Here is a 19,040-nt window from a genome sequence, read left to right as displayed (position 1 = left end):
TTGTCACACGCATGGTGCCTGAGACACAGAAAAACCGGACAAGCTCTATGTGAGGACCCCGAGTATGGCACATGCCATAGGACAGAGAAGTAGGGCATGTTCTGCCTTTGTCTTAAGGCTCTTGTCCCCTTAAAGAAAGGAGCCAGTCAGACTCAGGATTAACAGGAGACTAGGGCTAACACACAGTTAAAGAAAGACACACACAGAAAAACGTGTCGGTACCATGAAGGGTTTGGGGTTCTCTTGGTTGGTTTTAAAAAGTGGGTACAGCCGCCCATGTAGGTTAAAAAAAAAAAAAAAGTCTTTGACCAAATTCACGAAGAAAAGCAAGAGAATTTCTCAGAGGACACTTCCAGGTATGTACCCGGTGTTCAAGAAATACCCTTGAGTTTCTGAATAGGGAGAGGGCGGCTGGCTGCCTTGGGAGACGTGTAAATCAAGGTAAACAGAGACGTGTGGAAAAGGCTGTGCTAATAACGATTTCAGGGGGCTGGGGAAGAGGGTACATTAACGCTTTGCACACATGCAGGCTTCATTCACTCTCCAGCACCTACACAAAGGAGCGAGCATAGGAGACACAGGCTTCCAGTCCCAGTGCTGGGGCGGCAGGGACAGGAGGAGGCATGGGGTGAGGACCCAGTGAAAAGTTATAATGAAATTACTGTTACTGCTTCTCAAAGTAAAAGTAATAGTTCTAAGGACAGATTTAGATCAGCGGTAAAGCACTGTCCAGCCCAGGCTACATAGTAAGACTCTGTCTCTAAAACAAAGAAACAGACACAAAGACAGAAGGAGAAGGAAAAGTAAAAAGAAAACTAAGCCAGGAGCAGTGGGACACTCCTGTAATCCCAGCACTCAGGGAGGGAGAGGCAGCCTTATCTCTTGTGAGTTCGAGGTCAGGCTGGTCTACAGTGGGAGTCCAGGACAGGCAAGGCTACACAGAGAAACCCTGTCTCAAAACTAAAAACAACAAAACAAAACAACACCAAAAACAAAAAAGGAAGAAAAAGAAACTATAGCTCAACAGACAGGACCTCCAACAATGATGACCTGTCTGGTCAACAATTAAGTGAACAGGGATGTGCGGCTCATGAAGCATTAGCTTGTGGCTTTCCTGACCCCTTGGCTCGGTGATGGCTCACACCACCCATTGCCTGATACTACACAGAGCTTTATTTTCTTTTTCCTGACGGGCTGATCTTGAACTTGCTAGATAGTCAAAGATGATCTTGAGTTTCTAGTCCTCCTACCTCTATCTACTTCCTGAGCACGGACCTCACAGGCATGCCTGGTTTCTGTGATAACGAGGATTGAGCCCTCGCCCTTCTGCACAGTAGGCAAGCACTGAACTGATCCCCAGGCCTGCACACTTACTCGAATTAGTCCTATAACTTTGCTATTGGAAGCCAGTCTGCGCATCATTTCTCTTTGCTATGACAAATTTCCTCTGTGGACTTGAACCCTGCACCTCACAAATTCTGTATGAAGTCCTGACCCTCAGTTCCTCAGACTTTTAAGAAACTAGCGAATTGACTCTTCTCCAGGGCCTAGTCCTCATCCTCCATCAAGGAAAGCTATTTTTCCAACAGCCAGACAGATGCCGTTACAGAAAACCATAACCAATCAAAATACAGACGTGTGTCCCTCGGTCCGCAACACATTCCTGCATCTAAGGTTCAGGGAGCTACAGGATCAAGGACTTTGCTGTGAGACTGTGGCTCCTGGAAACATCAGAAGCTACACCCACAAAGTCTCACCAACATGGCTGCCAAAACAAGAGCCTAACAAGGTCAACAACATATAGACATGTTATAATGTGGATGGGCTTGGGGGTGGGGGAGACCAGAGGTCTCAACCTTAGACAAAGAACTATAGGCAATTAAGGAATGCCGAGAGCATGAGAAATAGTCTTCCCCAGGAAAGAGCAGACCAATGGCTTATCCAATACCAAACGGTCAGCCCTGAAAACATGCATGCACGTAACATCATACAACATAAGCAGGTTGTATGTATTTAGGAATACACACACACACACACACACACACACACACACACAAGTGTGAATGAGAGTATGATGGGGGGGTGTCCATGGGAGGGCTTAAAATGAAGGAGGGGACAGGGAAAATGGTGTCATTATATCATTAATCTCAAAAGCTTAAGAAAAAAAATTACTAAACTATGGGGTCATTTCAGCAGTCTGCTGTCTTTCTAAGAAAGATAAGTTCAGCCGTCCAGAGCTGCCAGAAAGAAAACATCACTGAAAGGCATTTAAAAGGTCTCCGGGCGTGGTGGCTCACGAGGCCAGCCTGGTCTACAAAGCGAGTCTGGGACAGCCAAGGCTACACAGAGAAACCCTGTCTTGAAAAGACACACACACACACACAGAAAGAAAAGAAAAGAAAAAGAACGAAAAGGTAGCAAGCAACTGCAGGGAGACAGGCCTTGGAGGGAATTCTTTGAGCACCTTACTCACATCCGCCTCCAGCGGTGTGAGAAAATACACTTTGTTGTTTTGTCTACCCCAGCCTGGGGTATTTTGTTATGTAACAGCATTAGCTGACTGCTGATTAACACACTGAGCCACTGTGGGTGGGAGGGCTAGGGAAACAGGAAAACCACCAGCAACAGGTGTTTTCCTAAAGAAAACACACCTGTGAAGGGCCGGTAGGTCGGCTAGGGAGTGAAGGAAGCCATACTTAAATTAGGGACACTAGACACTGGACAAATAGTATAGGATTCCATTTACCTAAGATACCGGGGATAAGCAAGTCCCCAGAGACAAAAGGTAGAATCCTGGCTGCCAGGAACTGGAGGTAAAGGAGAATAAAGTAATGTTCAAATGGATACAGCTTCTGTTTAGAAGGAGAAACAGGTGGAAAAAGAGGACAGGAGGTATGGGTCAGGGCTAGAACCCGTGCTTAGCAACGGCCTCCTCCGTCAGTCTCAGACCCCTCATGCCCCCAAAAAAGTATTGTAGATGACGGCTGGGGATGGTTGTACAATAAGCCACTGGCCAGATCTGCTCGGCCACAGAGTTGTTTACCTTACTCACACAATATCCTGGGTTTGATTTCTGATTAACTTCTCAGAGATTGAAACTGCACATTTTATTATGTGTATTTTACCCTAAAAATAATAAAACAGGTTACAATAACCTATTCCAACTAAAATGACTACGTTTTTCAAAGAAAACCACATCTCCTTGAAGCCACTGTATTATATCAGCAGGATGAGGAACTCCCGGGGCTTTAATTAATGCACTATTCACCTTAAGCCTTCACACAAAAATACCACCTTAGCCAAATCTTGAACCTGCTACTTAACAAGTTGAGGACACTTCTCATACACCTACTGGTTCACTCTGAACACAGCCCTCCCAACCCACAGGAGGAAGCTGCAGCCTGGGCCCGGCACTGCTAGATCAAGTAGGTTCAGCAGACGCCTGGCTGTTAGGCTAGGACTCCTCGTCCTAGTGGAGGCTGCAGTCACACACACAGACCTTCCAAGCTATAGGACTCTCAACCAATGAGGAGACATGGCTCCTAAAGCCAAAGGCAAAAACTAATCAGAGATTCACAGGGCAGGCCTGTTCCCCCATCCCAGGCAACTCAACAGCCCTCTCTGCTCCTTTAATGAAGAGTTTCAGAATACTTCATTCTGTTTGTTCCCCAAACCTCAGCCTGCCAGAGCCAGCGAGTGCTTATAAAATATTATAGTCTTTTTACCTGTTGGATCACCCTAACTCTACCTCTGCTCAAAGGAAGCCTGCACTCTATCCGGAGGCAGTCATGGGCTTTGGTCTAAACAGGCCAGGACTGAGCCAACAAAAGGCCTCTATGACCGCTGATGGTCCACAGTTACCCACTCAAACCAGTTAGTTACCTTCCGGTCAATCACCCAAGAGAAAAGACAGTAAGGGGTCACTCAGGCACCAATACAAGAGCCCAAAGGGTAAGGGACAGTGCTCAACAGAAAGATGACAACACAGTGAGAGCCATGGAGAAACACAGGAACTGAGAAGTAGCTTGGAAGGAGAGCACAGGCTCAGCATGAAAACCCCTGGGCCGGAGCCCCAGAAAACCCAAAACCAAACCGTCGCCCCCACACAAGGGGCACACCTATAATACGTTACGGGGAGGGAAGGGGTAGATGTTTGAATTATATATCCCTCCCTCAGATCTAAAGAAGGGAAGGGTCTTGCATGGTGAGGTCCATCAACAGTACAAGCTTGAGCTCAGGGGTTTAGGGCCAGCCTGGGCAACATGGTAAGACCTTAAATCAATCTCTCAATCTCTCTCTCTGTGTGTGTGTGTGTGTGTGTGTGTGTGTGTGTGTGTGTGTGTGTGTGTGTTTGTGTGTGATTTTAAATCATATAAAGACAGACAGACAGACAGAAAGGAGATCAGGGCCAGCCTGGGCAACACAGTAAGACACGCAATCTCACATATATAATATTATATATATGAACGAGGAGTTCAGGGCCAGCCTGGGCAACACAGTAAGACACGCAATCTCACATATATAATATTATATATATGAACGAGGAGTTCAGGGCCAGCCTGGGCAACACAGTAAGACACGCAATCTCACATATATAATATTATATATATGAACGAGGAGTTCAGGGCCAGATATATTATCAAATATAGATAAATAGAGAGATGAACAACTTGAGTTCGTGCTATAAGGTGGGTAAAAACCAAGAAATAAGCCAGTCGTGAAAAAGACAAATAGCGTGTGACTGTGCCAATGTGAGTCACCTTCAATGTGTGCCTTCAACTTCATAGAAAGTGGGGTTGTCACGTACTGGGAGCAGAATGCACTGTCTCTCTAACAGGGACAGGATTTCCGTGGTCATGACAGGTGTACAATGGGAACGTACTCGGTGTCACGGAACTGCATGCTCAAAAAATGGTCAAAACAGACTAAGAAGGTAAATATTTTCTGTTTGTCACTTTAAATTTTTTTTTTCCCCTGGTGGTGCATGCCTATCTTACTCCAGCACCTGACAGGCAAAAGCAGGCAGATGGCTGAGCTGGAGGCCCAGTCTGGTCTTCACTGCCGGTCAGGGCTACACAGGCGGACCCTGTGTCAAGCTAACAGAGAGTCCAGCTATGGGCACATGATTTCCCTTGGCTCACTAGCCCCCTTTTATTCTTGGTCTTGCTTTCCCTTTGATAAATGCTTTCTATTTCTATTTCTTTAAATTAAAAAAAAAAAAAAAAAGGTTAAAAAAATTTTTTTTGAGATAAGCTCTCTTTATGTAACTCTGGTTGGCCTCAAACTTACAATCCCACTTCTGATCCCCTAAATGAATGGGTACGTTTTCTATCATGTGTATCCTTTCAGTTAAAACAAATCTATAATCCCATCAGAGAAGTAGAGGAAGATAAGGAGTTCAAAGCCAGCCTAGGCTATATAGTGAGACCTTGTCTTTTGTTATTGTTGTTGTTTGAGTCAGGGTTTCTCTCTTGTAGCCCTGGCCGTCCTGGAACTCTCTTTGTACACCAGGCTGGCCTCAAACTCACAGAGATCTGCCTGCCTCTGCCTCCTGAGTGCCAATAGTACCAGCGACTTGGAAGATGACTGCTTGAGCTCAGGAGTTTAGGGCCAGCCTGGACATTAAAGGCGTATGCCACCAAGCCCAGCGTGAGACCCTGCCTTAACACTGTCCCCTCCCAAATACATAAAAACTCCAGAGTCACTGAAGGCGGACAAACAGCTCCACACCTTTGGCTGCTGGACTTCGCTGATACACCAAGAAAGCTGTGCATGTCCCAATCTCTCTTCCCTCTAAGCATGGATATACGCATCATCCCCAGCAGGCAAAGGCCATTTCTCCTCTGTAGCCTACACAGGACCTTGGGAAGGGTTCTGCATACAGAAGGGTTCATGGCTATCTGTTTTCACCCTCATAGGTGTGAAGGCACAATGGACCCCAAACACCCCCCAGTTATAATCTTCAGATGGAGGCACCAGGAAGAACAGGGCCTGGTACCACGAGGCTGGAGCGTGTGAGGTTTCAGCTTTTGCCACCTCTTGGTTCCCGCTTATCTGTCGGTGGACATCCCGGCACCAGGTGATGGAAAAGCTCATGAGAGATCCTGCGTGAAGGACCTTGTCATGGCGATCAGCATAGAGCACTGAGTGATGATGGTTCCAGCTCCCTCCTTTACCATCCCTCGAAACTCACCCAAAGGGACTTGAGGGTTACAAGAGCTGGGCCACGGTGCCCGCCACAACAGAACATTAACGTGCCCTCCCTCCACCCCCATACATGCATACACTGTAATTTTCCGTGTTGTTCCTTTTAGGCCAGTAGGTCCCAGAGCATCACTACGTAGCCCTAACAGAGGCAGACGGCTGAGCAGCGGCAGGGACTCTATTCCCTCCCATACGAGACAAACGAATGCTCAGCACACAGTTTAAACGTTTGGGCTAAAACGGCTGGGCGAGTCCGAGCCAAAAAGAACTAAACGCACACAGTGTACAACACTAAGAGATAGCCCTAATATAAACCATGCACTGTGGGTGATAATGATGTGTCTATGGTAGTTTCTGAATGGTCACAAATGTACCCCCCTTTAGTGGAGGATGCTGGCAACACTGGAAGTGGGTTTGGAGACACAGGGTATATGAGCAATCTCTATACCGCCCATTCATTTTTGCTGTAAACCTTGAAGCGTGATGAAAATGTTAACTGGTACAAAATGGTCCAAGAAATAATGTAAGCCCTGCATATGAGCGCTCTCACCTACTTGCTGTCTGTTTCTTGTGGTACCGGAGAAGAACAGGGAGTTTCACATCACCACTAAGCCACACCTCAGCCCTTGGCTCTTTTAGCTCGCGTTGTTCCATCTTAATTATTAAAAGGGACTGAGGACACTTCGCACGTCGGAACACGCTTTTAATCCCAGCCCTCAGGAAGAGGAGACAGGTGGATCTTTGTGATTGAGAGGCTAGCCTGGTCTACAAAGCCAGGGTAGCCAGGGCAACATAGTAAGACCCTGGCTCAAAAGTACATAGAAAGAAAGAGATGGGAGGGGTTGTTTCTTAGGGAGACAGATGTGGTGCATGCCTGTAACCCCTGCACTTGGGAGACAGGAGTTCACCTGTAAACTGGAGGCCAGCACTGGTCGGCATAACAAGTTTTGGGCTAGATGGAGCTTCAAGGGGAGGAGACCCTATCTCAAAAAGACACAACAGAATGCTTCAGAGGGAAAAAAAATGTAAGAGAGAATGTGGGGCTTTGGGATAGTGGAAGAGAGATCCAGAAAGTTCTAAAATAGGAAATTAACTTCGAAGCCATTTCCCATAATCCTCTGAGACCCCTACTTCCTTCTCAATCCTACTTTTACCTGCTCTGACTTACACTGGGTCTGATTTTTATGTGGAGGGCAATACAGCCGTCTCCATACCTGGGCCATTTCCTAGGTGTAGGAAAGGCTATGCTCACCTTTTTGGAAACTCAGAGTTCCCTAGCAGCAAGAGAATAGGTCTCCATGAATGCCTTTCATGTTCTTCATTATTAACAATGACCCCAATCACCACAGCTCCAAAGGCCAGCTCAAGTGAGTTCACCTTACCACACACAGCTGCCTGGACATGGCTGGTGACCAGTAATTACTGGGCAATCCTCCAGGCCTGGAAGGAGCTGTTTGATATGCCTTACAGAACAAACTTCTGAGTCCTGAAGGAGTCATTCCTCCATCCGAGACAGGGAACGCAGCTGGACCAGGGTACAGGCAGGTGGGTCCAGCCACACAACGCCACCGGCAAGCGAGATGGAAGATCAGCGAGTGGAAGTACCTAAGCAGGACAGAACGCTGAGCACAAAAAGGCAGCTTAATAGAGCCAAAAATAGCCTCACTTTTTCAAGAGGATTCTGACAAATGAGGCACGTGCAACTCCATCAGCAGAGGGGGAAAAAAAAAATCACTGAAGCAAAAGACCAGATCAGCCCAACAGAGGCAAAGGCTCCCAGAAACTCCTGACAGCTGTACACCCCCAAATCTATGCCCGCCGGCACCCCTCCCACCTTACTCCAACTGAAAATTCTGCCTGGACCTCAACATCAAAACCTAGTCCCACTAACCACACATATCCAACCGTGCCTGTGGGCCAGCAAAGAAGTTACTGTTTCATCTTCTGGCTGGTGTCAGACGATGGATTAGAAGCCCCTGTTTGAGTACTCATCCTTAGGAAAAACGAGGAGGCACCCTGGAGGACCCAGAAAAGAAGGTGGGGTCTAGAGATGTAACTCAGTGGTGTAAGCATGCCCCAAGTGTGTAAGGCTCTGGGTTTGAACCCCAGCGGCACAAAATGGACAAGAATGACAGACAGATAAAACCAGTGGCAGCGGACGGAGGAATCTACCGATGTGTTAAGGATGGGTGAAACCTATCCAAGCCAGACACATTTAGGAAGGCGTTAGCCCCATATAGAATCTTCAACTTTTTGCTTCTCACTGGCCTCCCACCTCAGATTTCCCCTTAACTTTCTTCTACTCCCTGCCTTCTCCTGCTCTCACTTGCTCACAAGCGAGTGGGACACATCTAAGACCTCGAAGCAGCTTGCACCTCTTGGGTTCCCCTGTCGTGTCACATAACCACCTCAAGACCAGAACACCCAGGAGGCAGGTTCTGGGGAACCCGCACTTAACACCCCACTCAAAGGAGATGCTCTTAGGTGGCCGATCAAGATGACGCTGAGTTTACTGTCCTGGTACCTCCGCAAAATCCACCTGCACTAGATTTATAACCAAGAGAGCAAGCCACCAGCCATTCCCCTATATCCCCCCCACCCCCATCCCATGTGCCTTCAGGAGGAAGGGGGTGGAGTTAGCTCAGGCGCAGGGCCAAAGAGGCACAAAAGCACTTGAAAATCACGCCAAAAAGTACCGCTTTCTCCCATGCCAACCTAGTTAGAGTCCGAAAGAGGTCCAAGTACGCCCACACAGGCACTCACCTGCTTCCCCCGGAAAGGTGCTGTCCCCGTCACTGGGCCAGATCTGCCCGGTCTTGCGGACACCGACGATGGTAGCCTCAGACACCACAACCTGGCACTGCCGGTGCCGTTTCTGGCACTGTGGCGTCGGGGGGCTGCTGCTGTCAAAGGACTGCTGCGAATTCTGCGAGGGCGAGCGGCTCTTGTCCCGGAACATACGGTAGGTGGTGGGGCTCGGTGACACGCGGCTCGACTGGCCAGAGGAAAAGTCCTCCTCACTGGAGGTGAGGTTCTCATTGGAGCTGCAGTCCGGGGTGTAACCACCTCCGCTGTCCTCAAAACTCCGGGGAGAGTAGGACCTGCGGGGCCAGGTGAGGCGCTTCTCCTGCTCCGAGGTGCTCTGGCTTCGCAGGAGCGGGCCTTTGCCCTCCCCTTCCACCATCATACCTCCGACGTAGATGCTCTGGTAGGGTTGGTACTCCAGGGGCGGCCAAGGGGGCCTGTTGCCGCCGTTGGCATTGATTAGGTTGTCCTTCAGAAAGCGGGGATTCAACTCGGCATCCTCATAGTCACCGTCCAGGCCGCAGCTGCTCTCGGAGGAGCGCCCGCGGTAATGGGGTCTGGGTGCTTCCCCCAGGCCTTGCCCGGCGCTCTGCTGGGACTTTTTGCGCTCCATTTGCATGGCCTGGCTGCCCAGAGAACTGATTCGGTCGGACACCTCTTTGTCGTTCACCTTCACCAGGCCGCGCTCGTGGTGGAACTCGACGTTCACGTAGAAGGGCTTCTCAGCGTCCGCAGAGCCGGGCTGAGCAGGTCCCTTGCGGATCTTCTCGAAGTTGGACCTGAGCGCCGCCACGCTGGTGGGGGGCCCTCGGTCGTCCCGCTCTGCCGGAGCAGCAGCAGCCGCCGCCGCCGGCCTGCGGGCGGACGCGGGCCGTGCCTTACCCGGTGACCCCTCTCCATCCGGCCGTGCCTCCGACTCCTCGATGGGCGCCGGGTCTGCACCGTCAGCAAGTGCGGGCGGCTGGCGCGGGCCGGACGCTCGGGGCTCGGCGGCGCCGTCCGGGGGCTGCGCTGCGCGGCGGAAGCCCCAGCGCTGCCGATCGTAGCTCTTCTTCTCCTTGGCCAGCAGCGTCTGCAGGTAGATCATACGGAAACGCTCCTGGTTCACCTCCTGCTCCAAGCGCCTAATGGAGGCCTTGCAGCGCTCCAGCTCCTGCTCGATGTCACCCACTGAGCGCAGCTCCATGCGCGGCGGCTCCGAGTCCGGGAACTGCGCCCTCCACGCCTCTGCGAAGCCCACGGAGTCCACCATGGCGCGGCCGGCTCACCTGCGCCGCGGAGCCGCGAGCCGGAGCCCGCCTCAGCGGCGGCACGCCGTTCTCACCGGGCCCGGCCCGGGGCACCCGGCGGCTCCCATGGCCCCGCGGCGGCGGCGGTGGCGGTGAACAATGCCAGCCCCCCGGGGCCGCAGGTGAAGCGGGAGGCTCGGCGGCGACAGCGGCGGCGGCGGCGGGGGGCGCGCGCGGGCGGGGGGAAGGGCGCGGGGTTGCGCACGCCGCTATTGTGTGCGGGATTCCGCGGCGCGCGCGCGCAGCGGCGGGAGCCGGTCTTTGCAAAGCAGGGCTGCCCCGGACCCAGGCTCGCCGCCCCGCGGGCTCCTCGCCTCCGGTTCCCGCCCCGCCCCGTAGCCCCGTAGCTCCGCCGCCCCGCAGCCTTGCTGGCTGGCGCCGCGATCAGCCGGACCAGCCCTCACCACACTCCCGCCCCGGCCCGCACTCAACGCTGCAGGAAGGGGAGGACCGGGGGGCGGTGGCCACGGAGCGGCTGATGGGGGCCGGGCGCGCCTCTTAAAGGGACCGCGCCGCGAGTGGAGCACTGGGTCCTTGATACAGAGCAGGACTGCAGCTAAGCATTCTAATCCCACTCTGGACTGCCACGGGGGCGCCCCTGACCGGGTGATTCCGAGCGATTCCTCCACTGCCTAGGCTCTGGCTAGTTTTTCACACCTAGAACAGAAATATCTCCTTCCTCATTTGTGCACAGCCGGGACCCCGTCCGACTTCGGTGCTGGCAGCCCTAGAGAACACCCAGCAGGGCCCAAAATGACTGAGAAATCAACCAGGGCAGGTCATCCAATGAGTCAGCCAGAGCCAGGCTGGGTCACTCATGCCAGCAGCCCATTTGTGTCAGCCAGCAAGCCTCTGATGTTGGAGAACTGAGTTGGGTGGCGACACCACACAGTTGTCCTTTACAGTGAGTGATAAATGGAGATCTCTCTCCCTCAGTTCATTCATTGCATCCCCCTTCCTGAGTCCTGACCTCCAGAGGCCGGTGTAGTATTTTCGGGGTCTCTTTCTTTCACTGAAGGGATCACACAGCTCTTAGCTACAGCTGAGTGGAAGTTAGGAAATCTTTAACGGTTCCCAGGAAAGCTTAGGGATCTGAGGCAGGCGGCAGCGATGCGCTCTGTAGGGAGTCTCCTGAATACAAAATGAAATCCAGGCCAGCCTGCTGCGTGAGGTGAAAGGAAACTAAACTGAAGAACAGCTTGAGTTCTGACCACTCTTTCCTCTCCTTGCCTCAGTTTCTGGAGCATTAGGGGGAAAACAAACAAACAAACAAACAAACAGCAAGCCTGCCTCCACAAGCTGTGATTTCCTTGGCTGTAAACAGTTATCACATGCTTTTCTAGAGAAATAGAAATAGACCAGGACCAGCAGCCAAGATGAACAGGGTCTTCCCGACATAGATCGTGTGGTCTCCATGATTCCCTTTCCCTCCCTTGACCTCATCTTCGTCCTCTTGTGTCGCGCGTTGTCAGCACCCATGTAGGGTTTAGTCAGTGTTGACTTTGGTAGTGCTAGCAAGCTGGAGCCCAGCGACTTAGGAACTCTGAGCGCTGTGCAGCTCGCTGCTGCCCTCTGTAGATCGCTTTAATTTGTTTCCTCATTTCCACCGCCTATCTCACCTCTCTGGCCTAGCAGAACAGTAAACAACGCAGTTGCTGAGAAGAAATGGTTTTGCTGGTGACCTGACTTTGGGGCCAGTCAAACAAACAAACAAACAAACAAAAAAGGGCAGGCATCCTAGAACACGGTAGTGAACGAGGTTTTCTTCTAAAGTAGACTCACCTTTAAAATGAATATTAAAAGAGCCTGCTCCTCGCTGGGGGCGTGGCTCAAGGGTAGAGGTCCTATTTGGCAAGACAAGCCCGTGGATCAATCCCCAACACTACACACACACACACACAAAAAAAAAAAAAAAAAAAAGAAAGAAAGAAAGAAAAAGAAAAAGAAAAAAAAGAAAAAAGAAAAAGAAAGAGAAAAAGGGAAGAGGAGGAGAAAGACAGAGAGGAGGAGGAGGAGGAAGAGGGGGAGAAGAAGTCATGACCTCACAGGGTCACAATCAATACTAGCTGCCGCCTGTACTGCTCTGATGGACTCATTCAATAAGTGGGCCAGGCAAAATGTGAAGGGCTCAAGCCTCTGGAACTCTGTGTCCTGGCCACCCGAATAAAGAATCTTCCAAAGACAAAATTCTTTTTTCTCTTGCTGATTGAGTCGTTCCTTTAGTTCCAGTAGGCTCCTTACGGTCCATATAACCATTAATGTGTGGGACAGCAAGGAGTATTTTGATGGAGGAGGGTGGCGCCATCCATTAATATGGTAGCTCTCTGGCTCACAGACCTCAATTCAGTTATATTTTTAAAAAATTTTTGTATGTTTTTTGGTGGGGGGAGGGTGCTAGGAGTTTGAACCCAGGACATTGTTACATGCTAAGCAACCTCTCTTTCTCTGAGGTACACTCCTGCTCCGTATACTTTAAATATTTTCTATTTACTCAGCCATTCGTTTATTTTGAGATGAGAGCCTATACTTCTGGACTTTAAGCGATCTACTTCTTGCTTCGGCCTCCTGAGCAGCTGGGACTATGTTTATGCACCAGCCTACTAGCCTTTAATATTTTATAAATAAATAAATTTGCTTTTAAAACTCAGAAACTGCTTATTGGACTTTGCAAACTGTTCTCTTGACGCAGTGAATTGTTTGTTGAGTAAGGGACACACCCAGATAGTGGCTTGCTTCCCCCATCAGACAGCCTTTTCTAGCCCTAAGGATATTCCTGTATCCTCAGGACCTGCCCGGGAGGAGCATTAACACAAAGCTTCTGGTCCTTTTCTGTTCAGAGCATCTCCCTCCCTCCCTTCCTCTTCTTCTTTTCCTATGGAGCTTTTTCATCATCTGTCCTTCTCTCTCGGGGGACAGAGTACTTCCCTCTGTCTCCTCATCCAGGGTCTGTCCCTGCTAGATCCTAACTCTGTAAGCGTTCAGACTGTTATTCAGCAAGTAGTGGTCAAATTGGGATATATGCATGGCCCAGAAGCAGCACAGCTGGAGGAGGTGGGGGTGGGGTGGGGGAAAGACAGAGGCAGAGACTGAGAGAGAAGGCCGGCAGAGTTGAGTCAGCAGTGAATGAGGCAAAAGTTGGGGAAAGACTAGCCCTGGCCAGGTGACAACTGGGCAGTGGGCTGGCACTACAGCAGGACAGATAGACAACAAGAAAGAGGCTTCAGGGATGTAGCTGTCGGAGGAAAACTAAGTTAGGAGATGAAGTTGGTGTGGGGAGCAGGAGGTGAGATAATAGGTGGGCCAGCACCTTCTGGATGCGGAAGAGATTTAGGCTTCATTTAAAAGGCCAGTAAAGCCACCGGGCAGGTCTCAGCCTGCGTGGTCCAGAAGTTCCCACCACAATTCATGTTCTGTTATCTGTGTACCTACCACCTTTTCCGTGTGAATCCCAGGCACTAAGATGTGGCTTCAACTTACTGAAGAACAGAATGTTGCATCAAAGGGTAACGAATATATGTTTAAGTGCTCCTAGCAGGTCAGGCCTGCGAGGTCAGTCCATGCAATAAGCAAAGGGGGACCTGCTTGGTATTTTTTTTTTGCTGGGAGAGTTGGACAGTGTGGTGGTGAAAATAGGTCTGTAGCAGCTGTCCACATAGGTAGGAGAAGTTGTTGACTTAGACTAGGTTGAGAGCAAGGTGAGCAGAGCAGGAGAGAGTTAGTTTGCAGGGCCGATCTAGGAATGGAGCTCATAGGACTTGCAAGATGGGTTAGGTATAGGCAATGAGAGAAGGACCACTCATGGGTTCAGAGAAAGATCCAGACTGTAAGGCCAGGCAGGGATGCCTGTATGAGGCTTCAGGTAGGCACTGCCCATCTGTGGTATCAAATAGGTATGCCCCCACCATGCTTGGTCTATTTGATGCTAGCGATTAAACCCAGGCAGGCAGACAGGCAGGCAGGCAGAGTTCAGTGGTAGACAGCTTGCTAGCATGTACAAGGCCCTAGAACAGTGGCTCTCAGCCTGTGAATTGCAACCCCCTTTGAGTCAATTTGTAACAATGAAAATACACCTTGCACACCAGATGTTTATATTACAATTCACAACAGTAGCAAAATTACAGTTACGAAGTAGCAGTGAAATTATTATCCTATGGTGGTGGTTGTGGGGGTCGCTACAACATGAGGAACTGGTTTAAAGGGCCACAGCCTTAAGAAGGATTGAGAACCACTGCCCTAGAGTGAACTTTCAGTACAATGACGAAAAAAAGAAAACTTGGCCCTTTTTTTTTTTTGCTCCTTCTCTACCCAGTCATCACCTGTATCTCCATGCCTGCTGGAGGCTGGAGGAAGCCTCTCTTTTAAGTGGGATGTGACTGTGTTATCCATCTGTTACCCGTCATCTTGAGGGAGAGAGAGACAATAGCATCAGCTCTCTAGCTCTGTTTGTTCATGCTGCGCTGAACAGTGCTCGCCTGGTGGACCTCCTCCAAGCTTACAAAGCCCTGGCCTATAGTAGGCAGCGGGCATCTCGGTAGGGTAGCCTTGTCAGATAGGCAGTGGGTTGTCTTTGGAGTTACTGGCCCAGGTTCCCAACGACTGAGCAGGGCTCTCATTAGAAGCAGCTCCGCCCACCTACTGCAGGATCAATTATTGATGAAGCTTCTGAAGCTATGCCTGTGTAATCTCCTGTGGCCTGAAGCCTTTACCGAGAGAAGAAGGGCAGGGTGCACTGAACCTATTAGTGAGGGGGATGGCCAGTAAGGTGGTCCGGTGTTCCACTTTCAGTCATCAGGCACCTATAGGTCCGGGTACCTCCCCTGGTAATGGAAGAAGCCCTAGGTCTGCTTTATCTCCCAGATCCAGTACTTTATTATGTATTCCAGAAGGATAGGGATAGGCAGGTTGAGTGAAAAGCCGGCCCACAGCAGCCTAGGAAGCTGCGTCCATCTGGGACACAGACTCGGGTAGCTGGTGGCTCTGAGTGTCTCTGATGCATTGGCCTATGGAGAACAAGAAGGAGCTGCACATGCGCTGGGTGTGGACAATGTGATGGCCGCCCATCAGCTTCTCTCAGGGAAAGGTCTAACATATGGGATGTGACATGTGAGGCTACAGCAGATGGCAGAGGAGCCACGGGAGCCTCTGGAGGGACCCTGGGAATCTCAGGAGGGGCCTGTCTTGGGGCAGTATCTGAAGGCAGCCCAGGGCCATCCTGATGCAGTTCTTGTTCACAAAAGCAAGGGCTACCTCTAAGCTGGGTAACTCTTCTGAAAATTCCCAGCCCCAGCTCTCATGCCTCCCCTGTTGCCATGTTCTTTTTGTTTGTTTGTTTTGTGTTTTGTTTTTTTGAGACAGGGTCTCTCTGTGTAGCCCTGGCTGTCCTGGACTCGCTTTGTAGGCCAGGTTGGCCTTGAACTCACAGCGATCCACCTGCCTCTGCCTCCTGAGTGCTAGGATTAAAGGCATGTGTTACCACGCCCGGCTCATGTTGCCATGTTCTTTGTGGTCTACTTTCCGCCTAGAATTCCTTGTCACCATGCTGCTGTCTCATGGAGCTGAGAGCTATGTGTGGACAGAGCTGTTTCTTGTCCCCAGCCTGCACGTTTTGTGGAGTCACATCCAATGGTGAGTGTCATGTGGATTTGGGGATTAATAACTGCAAGAAGCAGGCTGTAGAAACTCCTGAATATTCAGTGATGCTCCGTGCCTGTAACCCCAGCACTTGGGAGGGAGAGAGGAGAGGGAAGTTTAGTTTGAGGCTGGCCTAGATAACATAGTGGGTCTGTCTGTCTGTCTGTCTGTCTGTCTGTCTGTGTCTCTCAAGCCCCCCCAGCCCCCGACATAATTATATAAATGCAACCAGTCCTATCTACCTCTATGTTCAGCTCTCTAGATGTTAGGTTATGTATGTTAGGTGACCATGGTTTTCCTGGCTTAAGACATCCTGGATTCTTCTAGAAAATGAAGCTTATCTGGGAATGGCCTCTATCCCCTAGACTATAGCATTGTGGCTGGATTCCTGTGGCCTCCTCTGGGCCACCGAGGCTAATAACAGAGCCAGGAAGGTAGAGACAAGCAACCAGGACCCAAGTGGCCGAGCATGAACTACCTGTTCTGGTCACTGTGGAGCCTGACTCACTACGGCCACATGGCTGGTGGGGGAAATTGTGCAACACCATGCAGATACAGGAAACAGCCTAGGCAGGGGTGGGTGAGGTGTCATTCAAATCCCCTTTCAGGTCTTGGGTGAGAGTCTGCTCTAAACACTTGCCTGGAGCAAAGGTTTGAGAGTCTGAAGGGTTAAGGCTACTGGGTCCTGGGCCCTGATTCTACTAGGACCAGACCTAGAGCTACAATGGGGCAACGGGGGGGGGGGGGGGGGCGCCTCAGATGTGTCCTGGCTCTTTGGTTCATCTGTTAGACAGGCCAGAGGTGTCTCCAGCAGTAGGGACAAAGAGTGGGTAGGAAGAAAGGAGGGCATCTGGGAAAAGTGGGAGCACACTGGTGAAGTACTTGAACACATGCTTACTCACTAGGCCTTGCCTGTGGGAAGCTGCCTACCTGCTCACAGGCTGCCTGGGCCTCCATAGAGACCCATTGGCAAATGCTGACATATCTGAAGATAATATCTCTGATGACAATGGCGGTGTGGGTGGGGCAAAGGGAGTAACATGGAAGTGACAGGTTGGCTTTTTTACTTTATTTTATTTTATTTTATTTTATTTTTACCAAAAAACAGACACCCCCCCCCCCCCCGGTGGACATTCTAAAGTACCATAGGTGGACGCTAACAACAGCAGGACACAATCAGCCAAAGAAGTCAAGTGAACTACAGCCTGTCCACGCTAAGAAAACTACATTTTGCTAAAGTACAGGAAAGTTTGTCAAGCACCCAGTAAGGGGTGAGGGCAGATCACTGGCTGGGTAGCCCATCAGGCAGTGTGCATAGTACAAGGGCACTCTGAACAAATAAGCCAACATAGGGGTTTGCACCAGAGTGGGTGGGGAAGGTCAACACAGAAGGAATTTTTATTAACTGTTAACCATGTTTACTTCAAAGAGTACAACTGACTTCAAGGCAGAGGTGGTTTTGTTTATACGCCCTACCACCTTGTTTAATACCAAACATTTCATTCCTTTAAAGAGATGTGTTTATTATAGTTTTTAGAATAAACGACCTTGAGCCAAATAGGAGCTTTGTGTATATAACCCCAGCACTTGGGAGGCGGGAGCTGGGGGATTGCTGCAAGCTCAAGGCCAGCCTAGAACATAGTCACACCCTGTTTCAGAGAAGGGGGAGGGAGCGCATACTAAAATAAGGCTAACGAATGTTGGTATTGAGCAGGAAAGTATGCCAGTGTTCTCGGATGTTTGGCCATTGCTGAGTTAATGAGAAGACATGAAAATGTGTGGCATGCCAGGCACTTAAAAAAGGGCACTGACCAATATGGCTGCCTGCAAATGCTTAGCATCCTTGAGAAGCAGGCGTCACTGGGTATGGTGGCACATGTCTGTGATCCCAGCACTTGGGAGGCAGAAGGCAATAAATCCAAGGTAAGCCTTGGTTACCTCAGCATGGGCTCCATGAGATCCTGTCTTGTGGGGAATGCAGCAGCTAGGAATGCTGGGTGTCCCCACCCTCTATGGCAGGAGTAAGACAGGGATGCATGGGTCTGGACCAAAGCTATGGGAATGTGCAGTGGGTAAGGGGGTCAGGGGACACCTGGACCTACGTAGCGAGCAATGTTCCTGCTGACAAGCAGGGGAGGGGGTCAGACATGCTAGATTCTGGATGTCCCAGGTCCTTCAGAGATTATGTGAACCAATGCCAAGTCCAGAGAGGCACACAGGCCAGTTGGAGAGACAGTTGGGTCAGCAGGGATGAGGATAGGTGATAGCACGGGGCAGTATCAGGCTCGGGAACATGAGTTGCCAGAGGGATACCATGTTGTTGTCATCTCTTAGCATCTTCTGATGAGCAAAAGGTCTACCTTCTCAGCCACTGACATGCAGGCCAGGACCATGAGGAATCTCAGAGGGAGGCAGGACTCTGCCAAGGGGGCCACATAGACCTTGTCTGTTGTGCTTAACAGTGGGGCTCAGGAGTCCTGAAAACTTGTGATAGAGGGACAATGGACAGGTAGGTCTGAAGCTGCAAGAATGCCACGTTCTCCTCCTCTTCTTCTTTTGGTTTTTTGAGACAGAGTTTCTGTATGTAGCCTTGGATGTCCTGGACTTGCTTCGTAGACCAGCCTGGCCTCGAACTCGCAGAGATCCACCTGCTTCTGCCTCCCAGAGTGCTGAGATTATAAGAGGTGACTGTGCCCAGCTTCCATGTCTTCTTGACTAAACAACTCTCTTCAAGGATGAGATGGATGGATGCAGGTTAGTTCTGCTCGCCTATTCTGATAAGTCTCAGTGCTTGGGACATAAAGTCGAGGGTTCCGAGGCCTCAGGGAAGATCAGTAGGAAAGGAGTGCAGGGCTGATTATGGATATGACTGGATAAGGATTGGGGCTAGCCCTGAAGTGCCCTGAGTTTGCAGTCTTGAAGGCTCTTGAGACCATAGTGACTGAAGACCCTGTCGGGAAGGCTCACCCTGGTGACCCCCAACCTGCTGGGCAGTATGGGGCTCCAGCAAGCAGCCAGTGGCTACTGACCTGCCAAGGAGAAATGGCTCTGGGGACATAGGCTTTCTCCAGCTTGGAGGCGTATCTACTGTAGAGCTTGGGCTCCATGTCA

At 50.5% G+C, this 19,040-nt stretch overlaps 1 protein-coding gene across 1 annotated transcript in view; it reads right to left on the bottom strand.

Annotated features, from left to right (window-relative positions):
• Bcr (BCR activator of RhoGEF and GTPase) overlaps positions 1-10,269 on the bottom strand; it is a 125,803-nt gene extending 115,534 nt beyond the window's left edge. Inside the window, exon 1 of the mRNA XM_051153215.1 lies at positions 8,968-10,269. Within this exon, the coding sequence (XP_051009172.1) occupies positions 8,968-10,261 (1,294 nt within the window). The 5' untranslated portion in view covers positions 10,262-10,269. The remainder of the gene's footprint in view (positions 1-8,967) is intronic.
• Positions 10,270-19,040: the final 8,771 nt, after the last annotated feature.

This window comes from Acomys russatus, chromosome 11 (assembly GCF_903995435.1).
Source record: "Acomys russatus chromosome 11, mAcoRus1.1, whole genome shotgun sequence".
Lineage (NCBI taxonomy): Eukaryota > Metazoa > Chordata > Mammalia > Rodentia > Muridae > Acomys > Acomys russatus.
The sequence above is the reverse complement of the archived record's forward strand: the minus strand, read 5'-3'. Positions and strand labels throughout refer to the sequence as shown.